Genomic DNA, 21,164 nt, shown 5'->3' on the forward strand with positions numbered 1-21,164 from the left:
CAAGACTCTATCCTTCATGGGCGAAGTTTGTAAGTGGGGCTAGTCTTCACGACGGGGAGAGGAGTTTTTCGAGATTAAATGGAGAGACACACAGTTAGAAATATATAATCTCTCTGTTTCGTTCGTAAGATTTCCACTGAACGCTTTCTTTGTACGACAAATGGTACGTCTAGTTTTCCTCGAATCCTTCAATCACTATAGAAAAAAGAAATATGTACAAATATCGCTATATTTAATATATGCTTTTTTATGCGATACAACTTATTCCAGCTAAAACGAGATAAAGTGTATGAGTAACGTTAACCTCGTATGCATTACTCGAATAATAACGGTGCATGTTTGATCCGCGAAGGTTTGATTCTCGACTCTTTATCTGCCGATTCTACGTAGCAGTATCGACAGCAGCGGAATCGAAGCGGAAGAAAGAGGCTAGCAGATTTCATAAGACTAATCGCGAACGATAAAGCCTGGCTGATTTATCGGCGACGACAATTGGACCGCTATGTCGAAATGTAACCGGAGCGCCGGAAGTCTCAGGCGCATGGTGACCGTCAACCAGCAACAATGTTCCTGTCACAACGCCGCGCGCACGGCTCCTTGCACGCGTTCAACACACGCAGCTCTATATACGCGATTGTATGCGTGTAACTGCAACGGGCACCGTGCATTTATTCCAAAGGAGATCAGTGTAGGGGTGTGACAGGGGGCTGTTAGTTGGAAAGACGGTCGCGAAACTCGGGCTGAATGAATTCGAAGTAAGAAAGAATGATTAAGAAAAAAGATAGAAGAGGAAGAAAAAAGAGAATTTAAAGGCGAAGAAAATAAAAGACGGTGGCTAAAAAGAGAACTAAATAAAAAAAAGGTGAGAAAGAGGAAAGTTGGTGGCAAGATAGTGGGCAAGGGAGAAAAAAGAAGGGAAGAAAGCAAAAGAAAAACGGGTGCAAAACGCGTGAGAGCGTGTGCTCGAATGAATGAATAGAAGAATCCGTGGAAAGGAGAGAAAAAGGAGGGCAGAAGTGGGTGGGAGAGAGAAAGGGGTAACAACGATCGGAAGGAACAAGAGACAGGACTTGAAAGAAAGGAAAGGAGAGGAGAGAGAGAGAAGAACCAGCATGCGAGAGTGAATGAATGCAATGAGGCAACAGCGAAGCACCAAGAGACGGAGAAAAGAAGTGAAAGAGCAAGGAAGAGAGGAAGAAGGAGAGCGCGAACGTGCAAGAGAGTGAGGGCGGAGGATCTGAGTCAGCTCGATTGGATCGAGTAGCGTCGAGTCAGCGAGCGAAACAGCGCTAACTGCCGGGCGCAAACTACTACCGGAGATCGTATCTATATAGCAACGTATCGTGCTGCGGCACATCTCGCTGCCAACTTGCAATAATATGGCCATTCATAATTTTTACGCGACCAGCGTCATTCAGGAATTCTAGTCGCGACCACTTCGTGATCGTCGTCCATCGTCATACGCTCTGCCCGTGTGGAACCGCATTCCGGTAGAGGCTGGAAACGCGGCCGAATTTTCTTCCCTCGCCACTCGCCACCACCCCGCGCTTCGATATCACGCGGATTACGCAGGCCTCGCAATTCCGCGAATTCCACGGCAACTCGATTTATAATTCGAGTCGTGGAGAAGGGCGGTCACGAGAAGCGGCCACGAAGGTAATTTCGTGGCGAGCTTGCGCTAATAATCGCGCTCAACGCTTTTTGTAGCTTCGTCTACAAACGTGGACTATTACTGCTATCACGAATGCCGAAGACATTGTATGTGTGTTACAAAGATACGAAAAGCATATGGAATTTTAGAAGGACGGATACTGATAAGAACAGATAGAGGCTTGCCAAAAAAAGAATGTACACGCCGCGAAGCTATATTTACGTAAATCCTGGACATATGTTCGGCTTGATATGTAAAAACCAAATGGAAAGTATGAAGGTAAACGTGTATAGGATGATTTATACTTACATATGGAATGTTATGTGTTAATGATTAGTATTAAGGTAATATTTACACGTTAGTGTACATAGAAATGTTGCCTTCGGATTATCTTATTTAAGAAAGTCTATAGTACCTTTTCTGCTGATTTTTATTTTCAACGCCCATAGGCAAACAAGATAACCTTCGATCAAAAGCTGTTCACACTAAAAGTTATTTCAACTTTGTATCATACTTGCAATCTTTGCTTATCACAAAATCGAAATCGTCCGCGATACATACATGGAGAAATACAAAAATACACTCGTTCGGTCTTGATCTTGTCTGGAGTCATTTCGCTTTCGATATGTTCAGAGACAAAAATACACGACGGATTTAAGAAAGAGTGATACGACGGAAAGGATGGAAGTATCGTTACTTCAATTAGATTTAATGACACAGATTAGCGATATGAATTCATCACGTTCTAAATTTAATGCACGGTCGTCGTTGCTGCGAGACGAGATCTTCATTCTTCGAGGGTGAACCGCTCAGTGTTTTTCAGGCCAAAATTAAAGCCCGTTGCCATACCGAGGACATTCCTTTTTCTCGCCGTAAACACTAAACACGTTGCACTCATACGAGAACGAACGTGAAACATGTTCGTTGTCGTGAATGCTTCTTAACAAGTATTCCACCAGAGGTTTCAATCGAAGAGATCTAATCGAAACGATGGTGTAAGGTTAAGTAAGAATACGGAGTGATTTCTATCGTGATGAAGAAATTAAAATTGAACGGTTCAGTGTGATTTCGTCGAGACGAGTATCATCGGTTGAATATTAAGAAAGTACTCAACGATAGCCGATGTTGAACACGCCTGAATGTAGTTTGCAGTTATTAACGATCAGTTTACACGCTTCGCGTGTTGTACGTACTTACGGCTTGCAATTCCTTCGACGGGCGCAACGACTCGTTACGTCATCGACGTAGCGCAAATGTCAACCGATACGAAACAGATATATCCACAATAAGAGAGCTAACTACAATTAACATCTTATTGTTTATTAGACGAACAGACCACGAAAAAAGGAAGAATATAGGAGATAAAAGGACAAAACTTGGCTTCATGAACGACGGAATATAAATGCAGCTTATCATTGATTTTTAGCTAGGCTGTGACATAATTATGATAAAATGTCGCACACGCTCTTCGAGAAAGTGGCGTTCGATGATTCAACGGCTCTCTCTCTCTCTCTCTCTCTCTAATTATTATGGTATAACAAATGATGTGCGCTAAGCGACGCTATGATTAACTTGTAAAGATGACGGGCAACGGGAATCGGAAAGAAAAGTATGTCAACGATAAAACAACAACCGTGACTAAAGTGCTTGCTTGTTTATTTAACTGTGTTATAAGTGGAGTAATACTCATAGATAATAAACCATTAATTTTTATCGGCACTTAAACAATGTGATACGCAAACGATTCCACTATATGCTTCGTGCCTTGTTTACAGAAGGCATTATCGATTGCTATTTTGAATTGTTGGTCACGTGAAAAATTGCCACCTTTCAAACACGTTATTTTAGTCTACTAGACAAAGCGTGTCCGGTAGAAACACGGTTAACCACTTTCGTCTACAAAGTAGTAGTATAACAATTTTGTACAAACTCGCAAAGATGATTAAGCTTTTTAAACGTTACGTAATAAACTAATTTATGCAGAAAATAAAAATGTACAGAAAGAGTATATTTTAAGCATGTAGACAAAATTTCCAACTTAATTTTTAAACTTAAACACGATTTCCAGTACACAAATGTAAGACTATAAGAACATTTCTTATATTCTATAAATTATGTAGAAGTAATAACATACTTTAAGGAACGTTAATGATGGAAAAAGGGGCGTTCGAATCGTCATTTCAAAGACGCGTTGCAGCCATACCAACAGCGTAGATATCGCGGCAAAAAGGTCGTTCATGGTAAAAAGCTCGTTCATGGTAAGACGAGATAATTATTCTAGCCGGGCGCAAGCTCTTCGATCATTTCGGAACGTTGCTTTAGGCGTGGCAACACATGTTCTCAGCTCGGCGCTATGCACAGTGCATAGGTATGCAACGTACACCTATATGCAACATGTCAGGACACGTGGTACCGAATCTCTCAGGCTTGCCAACGGCTATCCATTTTCGCAACGAACAAGATCCCACGCTACAAATTATCCGTTGCGGTCATGCAACCGAAATGAATCGGTGCGGCGACTAATTGTTAGGCTTTCGACTTGAAATTTTTATGGATAACTCATTACTGATGATATAATTGGACGACATAAACAAGTTGGAAAATTGTAAACGCGTGATATATCATACATGCCACGTATGAAGTTTGTATGTTTCGCAGGGTATGATTTTATGACAGCGCCATCTCTAAATCTCATGTTTTATCCATAATGCCTATATGTATATAGACTTTGTAATTTCAAAGTTAATAAGATATAACGATTAATCTAAATGGTAATTTTTGAAAGCTTATAACGTCTTTAATCTATGTAATCAATTCAGGTGGACAAGATTAAACTTAACTGAATATATTAAGAAATTGCTCTCGTGGCATACAAAATTCGAGCGCCATATTACACTTAAAATTTCAGCAGCGCCACCACTAAATTATGTTCTCTATGATATTCAATTCGCTTGTTAATTCTTCCTATTTTATATCTTCAAAACTCCTATAACGTAACGTTATTGTAATATTATTACTTTAATATTAGTTCTAAAAGTATTTCATACACTAATGGCTACAGAAATCATAACAAGCCATTTTTAGTATACGACAAACACATTAAATACATCGGGGAAATCCCAAAGATTAAAGAAGTTGAAAATGTATCACGTGCAATTTCGTTAATAGCCTCTTCCAACGAAATCAAGCAACAGTCGTAACTCGGGGGAACGAAGAAAGCAGCTTCCTCGACAGCTCGTAAAAGCGCGTCCGCAACGGCAGGGACGATATCCGCTTTCGCGGTGAATAGTCAACAGCATAAACGATTCATTCGCTGGTTAGCTTGGCATATGCGAAGTCACACACGAGAAGGAACAGATAGTCACAAATAGGTGAGGCTTTTGACCGTTGAATACATTTGACTTTCAAACGGTTGAAATTATATCCGGATTCGTACATCTACCGACCGAACGACAACTACATATCATGATGGTTCTAGAATTGTGTACTTTGCGTTTCTTCCGATATCGAACGTTTAACGTTGAAATATGCGCGCACTTGTCACGGATATTTCAATACCGAGTTTTGTTTCCCCAGTTATCGTAGTCACATGTAGATACAGCTAATGTTTCCTTTATTCTGCTCTTGTATAAGACCATTTTTTCCAAGACCAAGGAAATTGATTTCTAAGTGCTTCATTGCTCAGAACTTTATGAACAAAAAGGTACTTGAGGTAAATTATGCTGAATTTAAACATATACATAACATAACGACTGGATATAATGAGCTTCCTTTTTTTGTTGTAAGAGAACCTTCAAACATGATAGAAGCAAAAAGATTCTTTTAATAGTTTCGTGATAAAACGATTAGATGTGAATGACGTCACAGATAACGAAAGAAATCTATGTTGTTCCCTGTTTTTTAACATAATGCGCATGAATAAAGGGATAGATAAACATGTTTTGATCAGTTTGTCTAGCATCTATCTTTCCTATTATAACGCCACAACGTATAAATATGCAAATTCCTGTGTGTACACTTTGTATTCCTACTTTTATAAGACTCGTTTACTCGATTAAATCAAAACTTGATACAGTTTCCTTGAATGATATCGACAATGAGGCAACGAAGTTCACAAATCAGACGATTGAGTTCAGTTAGAACGCGCTGATTAATGTCATCGAAAGACATCGATTCGAAAGTACATCCATCACTATCGTAATCGTGTCACTCGACGCAATCGCAAAACTATCCTGGTAAACGATAGATTTCGAATGAAAAAAGCGAATAAGCACGAAAAGTGGAGGACTCACCTGTAGATTTGGTGATCCTCGAAAAGAGAACTGTGACATGATGTGTCGGCCACTCAGGGCCGTGATGGTCGGGCGCCGCTACGCGATCATCCTTTCAGACTGTGGCATCTGTTGCAGTCTCACCAAGTCACTCGAAACAACTATCACTTTTGCTTTTTTCTTTTCTCCGTGTATCCCTTCTTAACTTCTTTCTTTTCACCACGTGGCACGCGACGAGAAAGAAATAGAGTTGTACAGATATAGTCACAAATGACAAAACAGCGTAAAAAGCGGAGAGAAATTTTTCACTATAGATACGTAACTCACGTGTGTTTTATTGCACTGTCTAGTACCAAACTGTACTCAACCCTGAAAGCGGTCTTCAGTCGTATACACTCGCACTGTCACAGACGCAGGCACCAGAGAGGCAGGGACCAGTTTTCCGAGCTTCGACCGCAACGCAGTCGTGTAGATGACACTGTTGGTTTCGGGACTCGTTCACGACTAGCACAGGCCGATGACAACCGTAAGTCAACGAGAACAGTTCACACTAGCCACCGTGTACGATCGAGATCGAAAAAGAAGGATCGTTTTGTCCAGGTAATAGAAACGATGTTTCATGAGCAGAAAACGGTAAACCATAAACTAATTACAACAGTATTAACACGGTACTTGAATGCGGGTATTATACGCGCCGGTGGATGATTCGCTCGTGTAGCTAACTCACGTCGTTGATCCGATCGACGCGCCAGCTATGATCGGTCGCGACTATCCTCCGAATCGTCGTTTCTTTTCGACGGAATCCAGTCCTCCGCTCAGCGGTTAGGAAGGCGGAGGTACATAAGTGTGAGTGCGAAGAAGAAAACGTGATATAGAAAGAGAGGAAATGAGAAAGCGAGACGGAATAGAGGGAGGAGCGAGCGAGAGGAAGCGCTAGAGGGACGGACAAGAGGCGAAACGAGAGATAGAGAGGGAGAGAGTGGTAGGTCGAGAACTCGAGCGATGGTGACGGAGAGACGTTCGTGAAAAAGGAAAGGTGAGGTTCGACTTGTTCGCGCACACCGCTCTCCTTTTTTTCTTCTCTTGCTCGTAGAATACGTCCACACGGCGGATTGTTTCGCACCCCGTGTAGTGATGTCACGGAACAGCTTGTATTTTCTTTTTTTTTTTTTTTTGTTAATCGAAAATTCGTCGATACGAATTTTCTTAATTCACAGATTGTACAGTACCACGAAATCCATGCGCGCACTCTAAACAAGTAACTACAAACTGGCGCGGCTCACACGTGTATAATGCCCCGGCACTTCTGTCTTCTCCTCTGCGTGATCCGCGTGCGTGTGCGTCTACACGCGTGTGTATGTATATGTTTTCACTGTTTAGAGGGGGTACAAGGAGGGCGCGTGTCCATGCGACGACTCTTCCCTCTCTCCTTTCGAACTTGGCGGAAACTTCTTTTGCGCGCGCTACAAAGGATAATGATTCGATCAACGATAAGTATCTCGATTATCCGTTGAGTTCAATCCACACGCGCACTTTTTTTAAATCGGCACTGACATCTGATTTTGATCGGTAATCACCGAAAACGTAAATAGGTGATGGTAAATCCAGCGGTGGTTTATAAGTAGTGCGTTCGTCGAAGGAGCGAACAACGCAATCGAAATCCGTAAGTTCTGGTATCCTCGTTCCCCGAGATGACGGTTGATCGCGGTGTAGGAGGAGGCGGCGGTACAGTGACGGTGGCGCTGGCGATAACGATGGTAGTGTGCCGATGGTGGTGGTGGTAGTGACGAGAAACGGTCGGCTCGACAGTGGTGGTGGCAGAGTCGTCGCCGTAGTTCTTTTCCTTCCATGGAAAGGGGGACGATTTTTGCGAGATGGTTTGCCCTCGGTGAGACGGGTGGGAGGGTCCAGGCCGGCACGCCGCGCGGTGTAGTGGGGGAGCTGGTGCCACCTCTGCTGGTGGCTGATGATGCCACTACCGGCACCTCGAACCCACGCGAATTCGTACCGCACTCTACTAGTAGGCCGAGTGTTCTGTGTACTTCTCTTCTCTCCGAGTCAGGTCGGCATCTTCGTAGATCGGGCACGGAGCCGTACACCAGCGGTTAGCGTCGGCAAACGCGACAATAAAATATGGTGAGTCGCCCGTGGGGCCAGCTAACGCGCTCCCTGCCTACCCCCTCTCACTTCGTTACCCGTTCTTCCCTCTCTTTCTCTCCTTTTCCTCTTTCTGTTTCTCGGTCTCTCTCTTTCTCAACACGTTCCGATCTCTTCTTCTCCCTCGATCGCACGCTCCTCGTCCCTCGTGACGCCCCACCGTCGCCGCTTTCTTCCCTCTTCGTTCGGCTTTCGTTTTGTGGAGGGGATGGGTGCTCGAGTCAGAGGGGGCGCAACCGGCCGAGATGCTGCCGTTGCCACCGTGTTGGGCTCTGGTGGGGTCAAGGGAGAGGTAGGTTGCGCTAGGAGGGGCGAGAAGAGGAGGCAGAAACTACACGACAATTTTAGTTCGATAGATCCTGAAGTTTAGCCTCGGCGGCGCTGCTTTACTTGCCGCTGACTTCTTCCCGGTAGTTTGTTCGCTGCCCTCTCTCCCGTTGCTGTTCGCTTCTCCACCTCTTTCTTGGACACGACCGCACACTCTGACGTTTCCCCACCACCACCACTACCACTACGATATTCCCACTCTATTTCTTTCTCTTTCTATCTCTTCTCCTTCACCGCGGCGATCGTCAACTACTTGGTGTCCCCTCGCTACACCACTGGCCCCCACCTCCTGAGATCCTTCCTCTTGCTCCACACACAACGCGACACTTGACTACACAACTTTTCTCTCTTTCTGTCCAACTTTGACTTCGCGTTTGCTTTTCACTTCGATCCAACACCGTCGCGACGTCTCTCTCGCTCGACACTTATACAGTGAAAGGCACGATCACCAGCTGACGAACGTATTACACGAGCACGTTTACGCGGCATAAACGCGTACCGGCAGTTTAATGCGCCGATGATGCGTGGATGTCCCATCGCGCGTTTCACCACCAATTCTCATCGGTTTTAGAAAGTCCTGCGATGACAAACGACGCGCTCGCTATTGATCCTCGAGATTTCAAATTCTTTTCACGTAGCCACGGTTGAATTTAAAAACTGATTCACGTCGAACGACAAGTTCGGTCGACTATCGCCATCCGAATCGGGCGATTGGTCCGTGGCCGTTGTACGCGAGTGCGGCAACGTGCCGATGATCACTAACAATATACAAGTTGACAACGGCGAGCGACGGATACGATGACGACAACGACGACTTCGGCCGTGGCATCGCGAAAGTGTGTTTTGCGCAGTTCTTTCAAGGGAACTCGCCTCCTCGCGCTTACTTGTCGCCCTCCTGGCGCGACCGCCGATCAAAGGGGCGGGTAGGGGCGGCTGTAGGTGGTGGATCGCGAGCATAGAGGTTGCGGGGGAGGACATTCGCTAGAACGGGTGGGGACAGTCGAAGGGGCCGATGTGGTTCGCGGGGTGGGTAAAAAGGTGCACTGACATTTTTCGCCGGCCGGCAGATTGCCGATATACACACCTACCTACGAGAGTACCTGCCAGCGAAGATATTTTTGTCGTTTCGTGGTGAAACTCACACGCTCGCGCTTACCCCTCTCGCTTAAACGAATCTCTGTAGTGGTGTTCGACGGTGTATAGGAGAAAGAGAGAGAGAGGAAACTGGATAAATCGTCCCCTTCCACACTTCTTTCGTCTCCCCTCTAATACACCGCGGTGGGTGCGGAGCTCGGCTTTTTTCCCCTCCGTGGGCGCGGACTAACCTTGCCCCGCCTTTATCACCTTTCCCTACCCCCTCTATATTCGAAGCTACTCGTACTACCACCAAATCGTGCCACTGCCTTTCTCATCACCCCGCAGTGTGCGCAGCACGTTGAGCTACTACTTCGCGCTCTTGCTCGCCACGGCGACGTCGACGGAGGAACACATTGCGGAACAGAGAGATTCCGCAAGCTGGAGCGAGATAGAAGCATACGGTGAGGCACACCGAGACGTGAAACATTAGTGTACCGTTTGTTAACACCGCGGTCTACACATAGCCGCGCGCAACTCTCACTCCTCTCCTCATGGTTCCTCCGTACCCTTCTACCGGTGACTTCAAGAGGCCGCTACTATGCGTATACGCTTTGTAAGCTCGTGTGCAAGTGTATGAGCCAATATACGCGAGTGTCATTCCAGTGTGTGTCGTAGAAGGTATGCTCCTGCTCGAGGGATTTTCTCTCTTTGTTTTACTCGCAAGTCTTCCACTCCCGTCTCTCTCTCCCGCTCTTTGACTCCACCTTAAACTCCCCTTGCCTGATCAGTTTCTATCCCTACAACGGTGACTTTCCGAGAATGCGACACCGAATTTGTCGACGGCACAGAACGTCGACGTTCCGCTACGACTACGCCCAAGCTAAGCCGCTGACCGATGTCGTCGCACATCGATTTTGGATTTCCCGTCTCTGTGCGTGTGTTACGAGGATCAACCGTGCGTCTTCGGAATCGGGAATTAAGGAGCCAACAGGGAGTAATAGTGGCTTTGTATCGTGTTCCTCTCGCCATACTCTATACAAGTTACCGATAAATCGAATTACCGATGTAGCCGCCAGTGTCACGAAATTCTCGGCAAAGGACCGTTTTTAAATCGTGTGTTATCACTGCATCACCATTGACTAATAAACCTTGAATTATTTATCGCGCGACCCTCGTAAATCATATCTTTTGAAAAATTCTGTCGCATCTCACTGTTTATGCAACGTTTTCCTTTTCTTTTCGCGTGTGTTAATTCGTAAGAGGAATATCGATTACAAAATGGAATTAATCGTAATGGAGCAATTTGTAGCGAGTCAATCTACAAACGGTGGTATACCGTTGGGGGTGTTTTATTATGACTGTGCGCACTATAGGTGTCTCCGCGCTTTGAATTACTAATGCCGTGGATCAACCAACACGTTTAGCTGTAGTGAGATGAGACAGTTAACTGTAGCGCGAGACAAGGCATTAACATGTTAATGCGTCCTACTCTATAGTCTATAGTCTAGCACAGTACGTACATGCAATTCATGTTAAATGCATTGGCCCTACGCATTGTTACGCTTCAACTAATGATTCGCATTTTGCCGTGAATTTGAATGTAAATGAAAGGAAAGATGATACGGTTTAACGTTACATATACACATGCCACCTTATGCAGAATGGACTCGTGGCGTTTTGAAGAGTTGTGTGTTTGCAATTCTAAGCTTGTATAAGTGTTAATAAATTATGGAAGAAATAATTAAAGTAATGTATAAAAATCCTATTCTCTGATGCGACGCACGCTAACATCCCGTATTTACATAAGTCATTCATATTTATTATATGTAATATACATTTTCTTATCGTAATTAAATTCTTCCAAGATATTATTAAATAATTTATGCAGAGCTAAAAATAAAAATACGAACTGTTAATCAGATTGTGTAATAAAAGCGCATTATACGATTGTAACAATACATTTAAACATAGTTATCATGTTCTTTATCACGGGATTTCCCTAGAATACGAGAACATAGGTTAAGATAACGTACGGTAAGCGATACACGCTGTAATAAAGATTCTTAAGTGAAGTCCGTAAGTTCAGGCATACAATAACTATTATATGCAAGCGTACGTCTTCTTTATCTGTTACTTTGAAAATGCATAAAAACTGTCACGACCAGGGTCTATAATTATAGATCATGCATGATACGAGGAGCACACGTAATGCCTAGTGAAAGTTCATCCGATGTATAGATTCAACCGTTCGTTGAATCCACAATTATTCGCACGATACATGTTGCAACCACGTTTGAAACGTTTATCTAATATATCCAAACGTTGCAATTCCTCTAAATTACCCTCAAAGCTTATCTGATTCGACAACGCGCGCGTGCCACACGTAATTCGATTTGCTCGTGTTCTATACGATTCCTTCGATAACACCGTGTATGGCAATATCCTCATGCATTTGCGTTGCTTCAAACGTCAAAGCCAGTGGCTAGAATCTAGATTCAACACGAGTTTCGAATCGACACCTGGACGTTTCGTTTGTCGTCGCCGTCGATGTTGAATTTCCAGTAACTCACCAACGTCTCTCCAGTTGACATCGTACTGTCGCTGTCGAACTCATTGCATGCAAGCAAGTTTCATAGCACCTCGAAGACGATACTATCGAATCAATTGCGGTGTTTTCTTGCACAAAATCGAAAGAAAACCATTGAAAAGAGACTTCGGTGCGCAAGATCGACGGTCAAGAAGCTCGAAGTTGTACGACCAGTCCGAAGTGGTTGGCGACCAGTCACGGGCAAGGTCGACGAAAGCTGCTGCACAGGTGGCAGCACGACTCGACAAAGGACGGTTATAGACCCTCCTCGTTGGTACCGTGGCATCGTTGCCAACGAGAAAAGTGGGGGTTTGCTTCGGGCTATTAGGTGGGGGGGTTTCCCTTTCCACTTTCCACGCGACCACCCCTCTTGCTATTCGTCCTTCTCGCACCTAAAGGGACGGCAGGGGTGCCATGTATACTTTCGACAATGTGTGCAGCAACGGTTGTCACCGTGTTGAATACCCGCACTTCGACAGGTTCCACGAGTGAGACGTTTCTAACGCTAGACCGCGGTGCAACGAGGAAAGAATCATGGACGGGTTCAGCCTGCACTCGGTAGAGTGCGCTTCGGTTGCATTTTTGAATTCAATCTTCCACCTTTCTCTCGAATGCACGAATTCTTCTCTGGAATGCGATGGATATTGGCATGGATTCAATCTGATGCTCCTATTAAGACGAAATCCTATGATCCTTGTAATCCATGATTCATGGAGGTAAGCTTGAAACAAGTGATTATTTCAATTTTGTATACATATATTGTATACATATACATGTGACAAGTCTTTATTTTCTTGAGACTCGACTGAAAGTCTTTTTCACATTATTACAACATGTATTGTAATTACTACACGCTTGTCTTAAATATTTTTCACATAATGACTCGTAAATCGTGATAACCATCGCTGCCAACTTCTACGATATTATATAATCCTATAATAAGTAATTTTCAAGCCACGTCTCAAACTTTCTTGATCGTTTCTTTTCAATTAAAACTGTTTGTCCATCAAAGTATCATATCCATATCGGGACCTTATGCGCGGCTGCTCATAAATCAAAGACGCTAAGGGATAAAGGCAGCTAGGGCACGAAAAGCCTTGGAAGCAAAGCGAAGTGTACTACTTATGGAGTGAAGTGGATAGGAAGCCCGGTATAAACTTGAGTGATTAATCTTGCCGGATTGATAACGCTCCCCCTCGGTCGTACCCTCGTGCTCCCATAAATTACGTTATAAGGAGGCTCGGGATAATTAATACCGCCTCCCGTACATAAGCACGCCGTTGTTGGGCGTAGTTGACACAAGGTGATCTGCGACGGTGTTTCCACGGCGTCATTGTCCGCGATCACTTCGCCATGAAATCCATCGCGTGAATTCTGCCGGGATTCGAACGGATTGCGCGATCTTGTTACCTACAAGATATCGCCAGTCATTGCTGCTATTTATTGTCGCTGGAACGTGGCACTCTATCACGAGTAATTCCGAAGTTATTAATGAAATTACGGTTACTATGCCTTTGATTACGTCTAAACGATGACAATGCTGTACGAATATTGTTCAAAATTACTATCAATAAGAATGATAATAAATACTATATTGATTTTTAAATGTGTAAATGGGGAAATGCAAAGATTGAAATTGTAACTTTACTAAAGATTTCTTCTATTATTGCTTGGATTATGATTGACAGCTGCTGAGAGATTCTTTAATTTCCTTTTCAGCTTACATAACGTTTTGAAGTTTGCTTTCGTTTTCTAACGTTCAAGCGAAAGAACTAAAATAGAAACATTTTTTGTCATCCGTTTGCCGATCCCGATTCAGCAACACTTCGAGTGACATAAGTAAAAATACCTGGTACCTGATAAGGGTCAGCTAGAATGAGTGGCATGTCTCATGATCGTCGGAGCCATCGACGATCACGCTGGCGTTATCAATGACGGACGGAGTGCACGTCCATGTTTCAACGCAAATCAAACAACGAATCGACCGATAGGCGATATCTTCAAAGGATTTCGGCCGACCCTTTGTCAACCTATCACTGATAAATCTGAAATCTGGTCCGTGTAAATATGTCTGTAGTTCGGCACGTCACAGGTCGATTGTGTTTCATGCAGAAGGCAACCGCAACAATCGCGAATTGTTAAACATTCACAACTTATCGTGACCATCCCTAGCTTTCATGCGAACTACAAGTTTAAAAGCTGAAACGAATCGAAAGGAAATGAATCATCGAGTGGATTAACTCTGAACGAATTTCCACGAAGTGCCCGAACAAATTCGGGTTAGCTAGTGGTCAGAAACGCTTCGATGTATCAGATCAGCGTCGATATATGTTTTTTCGTTCGACGTCGCGATGTTCGTTCATCGGGAAAAGTGAGCTCGTATCTCATCGAGCGGCAACATGAAAGATTGTTCGCAGTAGAAAAGCTAACCGGATTCGTATGTGTTCCGTTCCAACCCTATACACTACCGCGAGCTGAGTAGTCCATAAACAGCGTGATCGTTGCCATCCGCACATAGGACGCGCATGTAACTGTGAGAAGAATCCAACTGGCGGGAGAGAAGGTGAAAAGGGAGAGACCAGGGCTAGATCAGCGGTACGACCACCCTATAAAGGGAAGAGAGAAACGATGCCGGCGTTCATTAATTAAACGAAGCGTGAGATTCCCAACCCTCTTCGAACTGGTCTTTTCTTTGCTCCACCTCCTGCTTTGTTCCAAACCGGCCAACCCCCGCGGACGATCAGAAGGAGCCGCTCGCGGCCGATCATCTGCCAGAAAGTCGATCGACCGATTCGTAAATCTATTCCGAAGCCCCTTTTTACCCCTCTATCGTTAAACTGTTGGGACGGATCAAATGGATGGGATAAAGGATCGACGGATAGTTTGTGTAAGGAATACAGATGAAATAAATTTTCCTTCAGACATTTGGTTAATCGACCTACTTCTATAGCCATATTAGGTGTAATTGTAATCGATGCTCTAGCAAACGATGTTTCAGAAAGAAAGAGATACGATTCTCGAATCTTCAAGCAGAATCAGATCAATCCATTGTACTTTATATTGGTCTTTCAAATATATCAAGTGTATGTACTTCATTCAAGCAGTAAATTTAGGACAACGACACACAAGTGTAGCGCGTGCTCGTCGTAGAATTACGAGCCGCTTGGGCACGCCACGTCGACGATTCATCATTTATCATGGACAGTTTCGACTTTCTTCCGAATTTGGCTGATGGATTGTGATTTAGACGGCAAATGACAAGTCCGTAACCGCGGGCCGGATTCACCGAAAGCGCCTCGTCTAAAATACAGCGTGTTTTTCTTCGACAAGAGGGTGGTTTCTCTGAACTGGTTTCTGGATTATTGCACGACAACCAAAGAACGTTGTTCTCTTATCGGTAGACGTTCAATTATGGAGCTGTGCAGCTCTCTGAAAACTTCCTGCTGACTCCGAGCTGATAAAAAGCATGATCGATGCACAGGTACCTCGTCAGAAGGGCAACGAAGACGAGGAAACTATCGCTCGAGTGACGAAACCTTTCTACGGGACGAGAGAGATGGCTCGACCTCAACAATAATCGATGCGGATCGTCAACATCCGGCGAAACGAGCTTGAAATTCAGTGTCTGTCCGAGTTAATGGCGTACGTATTTATCGCGATCGAAATCGACAGAGCGTGGAAGGCAAGGGTAGGCGGAGAGGAACGAAAGGCGGGTCAGGCTAATCGACGAGCACTCGAATGTCGATAATCGCGTTTCGAGCACGGTGCACCCCTTATCTGCGGATATATTGACGGCACGCAGAGCTGCGAGCAACGCGTTCCCGCTTGCTTTCCTCTTTTTTTCATTTTTCCATGGTGTTAAGTGACTCAAACCGTTCGCCTGCCACGGTATGCACCGTTACGTCGTTAATGACGGCACTTTGCCTTAACAATGTAATGTCCCAGGACCGATAACGATGGCCATACGCGATATCATTTTCACTTCGACATGGGGTTCCCGCGATAGAACCGATTCGTTTTTATTTCGCTGGCGATCACGCGTATGCGCTTGTACGTATGCTTTTATGCGCGTACACACGCCTTTATAGAAAATACGATAAAGCGTTGCTTTATCAGTCGAAGACGTTCGTTTAGATGGACCGTAATTATTTTGCGAGATAGTTTGCGCAAGGAGAACTAGCGACGTTGAAAAACTCGTTGACGAGAATTAAATACAGCTAGTTTCAAACATAAAAACGTATGTAACTGGTTCAGAGTTAGAAAATTGTTAACATTGGTTATAGAGGACATGTTTTTTTTCTTTTTTACATAATATATACATAACGAGGGAAACTCTGCAATTATATAACGTGTTAGATATATGCTCGACTACAATGACCGAGTGCTCCAAGGAAACGATAACACGGCTTTTAACGTGAATTATGCATACGCTACTTATTAAAAGCAGTCTTTTATCTAGGAACGAGTGTGATGCCGTGTACGAGAATTAGCGAGGATAGTTTGGTTGCAAATTACATCGACGTTGACAGCGACGTATTTCTTTCAATTCAACCTTGTATTTCGAAACGCGCAACCTTTTGATATCTTGTATCTTATCTGGAAACGTCGCCATCACGTGAAATATTTGCCGATGCGATCCGCTAATTATTTCGTCGTTGGGAACACAGCGGGTGTCTTCCGCGAATCGGTGTAATTAACTGTTTAATCGGTTACAATTAAAAAGAGATTAATAAACTCGCGGTAGGGAGTATTCGTTTCTCCGGCAATTAATTTCGCGGCAGTCAAGATGTTATATATACAACGGCGATGAAAACGCGGAAAACGAGAAGATAACCTTATGCAGCGATAATTATTAAGTCAAATAAGTTTCTTGATATTAACCGCGGCAGGAGACGATTAACGTTATGCGAAGCGTTTTAGTGCGTTTTAAGCGTACGTACGAACTTCGCCGGCATAACGTGTGCTATGCCACAATTATCTCTCTACGATCTTTATAAATAATCAAAGCAATTAAATAGCTACATCGCGCGGCGTGTCGACGCATCAGGATCCCGGCGATGAGAGACAGGTGCGCTACCGTTCTCGTTCCACTCGCTATTAAACGGTAATTAAAGGTAATTGCGTGAGTTTGCATCCGCTCGATAACAAAGTAACAATCGCTTCCTGTTGTAACCTCGAACCATGAGTGGGGCTGTGTACCGGTAAACGCCGAACCGCTTTCCCGTTCTATCTGAAAAACTATAACGTTTTGCTTTCCACTTGTCTCTATAAAATCTAGCTATGTTTCATTTTTACTTATAACTGCATATGAACGAAATGAATCGCGCGCCATGTATCCGTTTCCACGTTTCCTAGGATCCATAAAAATGTTGATCATGCATCGTGTTCGAGGATTCTTCGGCTGTCTTGAAAACATCGTCCGTTTTCCATTGCGGTCGGATCAGGGTACACCGATAAAGCAACCAGCGAGAAACCTCTATGGTTCTCACGAGAGCCTTCCATAAATTGCGAATAACGTCGAACGTCGCGCAGCCAACGCCGAGGTCTCCAGACACGATTAGAGAGACGATAGCGCTAGCGTAGAGCAGCATGGTCGCGGTGAACGCGTTGGTCGCAGCTCTAGGACAGAGTCTCGGTACCGGGTAACGTTCGCAACCCCGCGAACGCTCTCTCAGTTTCACCACTCCCAGCCGTGGAGGCATGGTTTCTCCAGGTGAGTTTTTCTCACCTGGTGCACCGAGGGGTCCGTTCGTCCAACCAGGTCGCACCGGTGGTCGGGCCCACGGGCCAATCCCCGCTGATGATCGCTGGTCCAGAGTCACAGCCTCCTTTCGTTTTCCCTCTCCGTTCTCCAGATACGGTGCTCGTCCGAGCGTCTTCGTCGCACCTTCGGTTTCTTCGTTCGAGCTCACCGTCCTCATTAGTGCCTCCTACCTTCCTCGGTCCGACGAGACGTCGTATCCTGGTCCTTATATCAACGACGCGTAGGAAAAGGGCGACCGTGCCCCTCCACCCTCTTCGCCGTTCAGTAACGCCCCTTTCTGATACCTGCTCATGTTTCATTATTTTCCCCCGGAATCATTAAGGCAGCCAAGTCATCTCCCTCCAAAGAGGCGCGGACTGGACTCCCATCAGCCCTCCTCCATGCCATAGAGGAGATTAAACGCACACAATCGCGTTGTACGCATGCATCGACGAGCTCCGTCTTTCTCTCGCTGCGTTGTCCTTTCCTAGGTTTCTCGACTTCTTTTTTTTCCTTCCACTGACTACTACCCCTTCCACGAGCCTTCCTCCGTGTCTGTCTCTCTCGTCGTCTCTCCTTTCTCCACTTTTTCCTTTTCCTCTTGCTCTCTCGATTCTCGATCCTCTTTATCGTCCCTCCGTCTCTTTCTACATCATCCTCTCTTTGTTCGTTCGACCGGAGATTCTCGTTTCATTCATCTCTCCTCTCCGCCTCCGCCGCCGTTCCTCCTCCACCTCGACGGCTTTTTAATTCCACGCTGTGCAGTGCGGTGCTGCCCTCTGCTACTTGCGGGAACTAAATCTTTTTATGCGTTGCAACACTTGCTCCGAAGCCAGGGAATCCTTGGCTTATTGCGCTTAACGTTTGGCCCCGGAGATTCGCAGTGCTGAATTCGCTTCGCTGAACCGTCCCGCGGACTTTCGATCGAGACCACGGCCGTGATCGTTCTATCGAAATGATTTATCGTGATAGCAGTGCTGCGTGTTTCGAGGCTTAATGCGGTTCGATAGCTGTACCGGTTATTGAAGTCGATGTTAGGTCGATCTCGATTAAGGCTATCTTACGTGTGGATTTTTGAAGAAGTTTTACTTTTAATCGTTACTTTTCTACGTCAATATCGGCTAAATATAACAAATGTTCGGTTACCATATCGGACAAACTGTTCAACGTATATAATTTTCCTCGTTCGTAGCGATAACCATCTTACCAGTTAGCTGATTGAAACGTACAATAAAAATACATCGTAAAGTATTAGAGAAAAACCAACACAGACATCGGTATGACCTTTGAAACATTCTACTTCCAAGTATCTACTTACTATCGGAGCATTATTGAACGGGCACGCGAACATATTAGAGACTTTCTTGCAGAAAACGACGTTCCATGTTCGAGCAAATGCCGACACGGGATGATTTGCATCCACGGATAATTCCCCGGGACACGAGTACGCGCAGCCGAAGATACATCATAGAGTTGCAACGCGATCGCGCTATGAGCTGCCATTTCTCTGATAATGAACGCTAAAGCTGCCATTATGCGTACGCCGATAAACGCCGCCTTTTTCACCGGCTTATCAGTAATAAATGATTACGAGTACACGAGTCGGGATTGCTGCAACCGAGATTGGACGATAAAAGTCCGCTAATGAACAACGAGCGATCCCGTTTGTCGACAGAGTGCTCGTTTCTCGAACGTAACGTACGTATGTTCGATGAACAGAATAGTAAAAAAAGAATGAAATAAACTCAAGTAATTAGTTGCTTTAACAAAATTAATTAATACGATTAAAATGTAGCAAGTTAGATTTACGAGACGAGTCGTGTATGAGTTTCGGATCGCGTTAGAGTCGATGGAAAAAAACCGGGGAAAATAAAAACGCTTATCGTTCGAGAATCGAACGCTAGAGAATTCGAAACGATAATCTGGACGACAGGAGTGGTGGATTCCTTCGAGAATACGTAGATACGAGCCACGGTTTGATTCGAGCGCTGATTGTCAACACGAACTCGATAACTACTGTCGGTAGAATGAAATGGTTACGTGCAGGAAAACACTATGTTGCCGGTGGTAATTATAGCTGTCGCTTGAAGGCGACGAAAGGTGCGAAGTGTCGTTAGACCGGTACATGAGCGCGCGACATAATTTCCACGACTTTTAACGAACCGAGCCTATCATTTGCCGCCACGAATTTTCGAACGTCTACTTAGACACTTATCTCGCCTGTTCGGAAACGAGATCATTCGCGTGGGAAACATTCCATCGATCTTCCATATACATAGATAGTTACGAATTTCGTATTTTCGTGTAATCTTCTTTGTACAACGTGAACATGCTTATCGACTTTTATCTGCACGATTGTACTCGAGAAATACGTCTCCGAATTAATCAAACCGTGAAGCATGAAGAACATTTTAATAACGGCTCGGGTAAAAACACGGGCTCGAACGGACCTCGCGTTGACGGTTCAGTCACGGCAACCCGATCGCAGTCCATTCAGATTTATTCAATGGACCGTGACTGGAGAATAATGTCCGTCCAGATCGTGCCCTTAACGCAAACGAGAACGCCGCAGTGAGTCGACCGAGGCGAATGTTTTTCCACCTCGAAAGCTCCTCGAATCATCGGCACACTCCTACTAAAATATTGTTGGAGGAAGCTCGACGAAATATCAAAAGATGGATAAAATAAGAAAGCTGGAGTGCCCCGTAAATAAACTGTAAATGGGGTGTAAACGAGGAATTAAACGTTGACGTGTCTCTGAATTAACCGAGGGTGCACCGGTCGAGAGCTAATCGCGAGAGTTTATCTGCGATCTGGGATCGTGCGCCGTGTCCCCTAGTGATTTCCACTGTCCTTGAGGATGCGTTTCGTTGGTCGTAGATCAGGATCAAGCATGTGGGGTCGGGGGAAGCGTGGTGCAAGGATCGCTCGCGTCCTGCTCGACGCGGCAATAATTATTCCGATGTAGATAGGGCCGCGTAACTCGAGCGTTAATGCTTGCCGACGGTGCAAGTCTTCGGGTCGAGTGGAACGCAGCGGCCAAGAGAGCGAAACGAGGAGACAGATCACGAGGCTCGATTGCCTCTCGACTATAACCTGGCTTCTGAACGATATTCATGCCAGTCAACGGTAATAACGATAAATTGCCTGTTCGTAATGCGTGGCCGTACGTACGGTTTCACAGGATTCGCGAGTGAACATATCGAGCTCCTACTCGTCGGGTTTGCCGCATTTTGGTTAGGTACATCTTTCCTGCGGTACGCTTATTTGTAGATGAACCAGTGTTTATAGAGATAGAGACAGGTATAAAATCGGGATTAATTGTTTATAAACGTCGATGGAAAATATTGA

General features: G+C 44.9%; 1 protein-coding gene across 1 annotated transcript in view; it reads right to left on the bottom strand.

Annotated features, from left to right (window-relative positions):
- The window catches only part of LOC117204435 (iroquois-class homeodomain protein IRX-6), a 35,280-nt gene extending 26,071 nt beyond the window's left edge, over nt 1-9,209 (bottom strand). Inside the window, exon 1 of the mRNA XM_033441834.1 lies at nt 5,944-9,209. Within this exon, the coding sequence (XP_033297725.1) occupies nt 5,944-5,982 (39 nt within the window). The 5' untranslated portion in view covers nt 5,983-9,209. The remainder of the gene's footprint in view (nt 1-5,943) is intronic.
- Between the last annotated feature and the right edge of the window lie 11,955 nt (nt 9,210-21,164).

This window comes from Bombus bifarius, unplaced genomic scaffold, assembly GCF_011952205.1.
Source record: "Bombus bifarius isolate JDL3187 unplaced genomic scaffold, Bbif_JDL3187 scf7180000007978, whole genome shotgun sequence".
In the NCBI taxonomy this organism is placed as follows: Eukaryota; Metazoa; Arthropoda; class Insecta; order Hymenoptera; family Apidae; genus Bombus; species Bombus bifarius.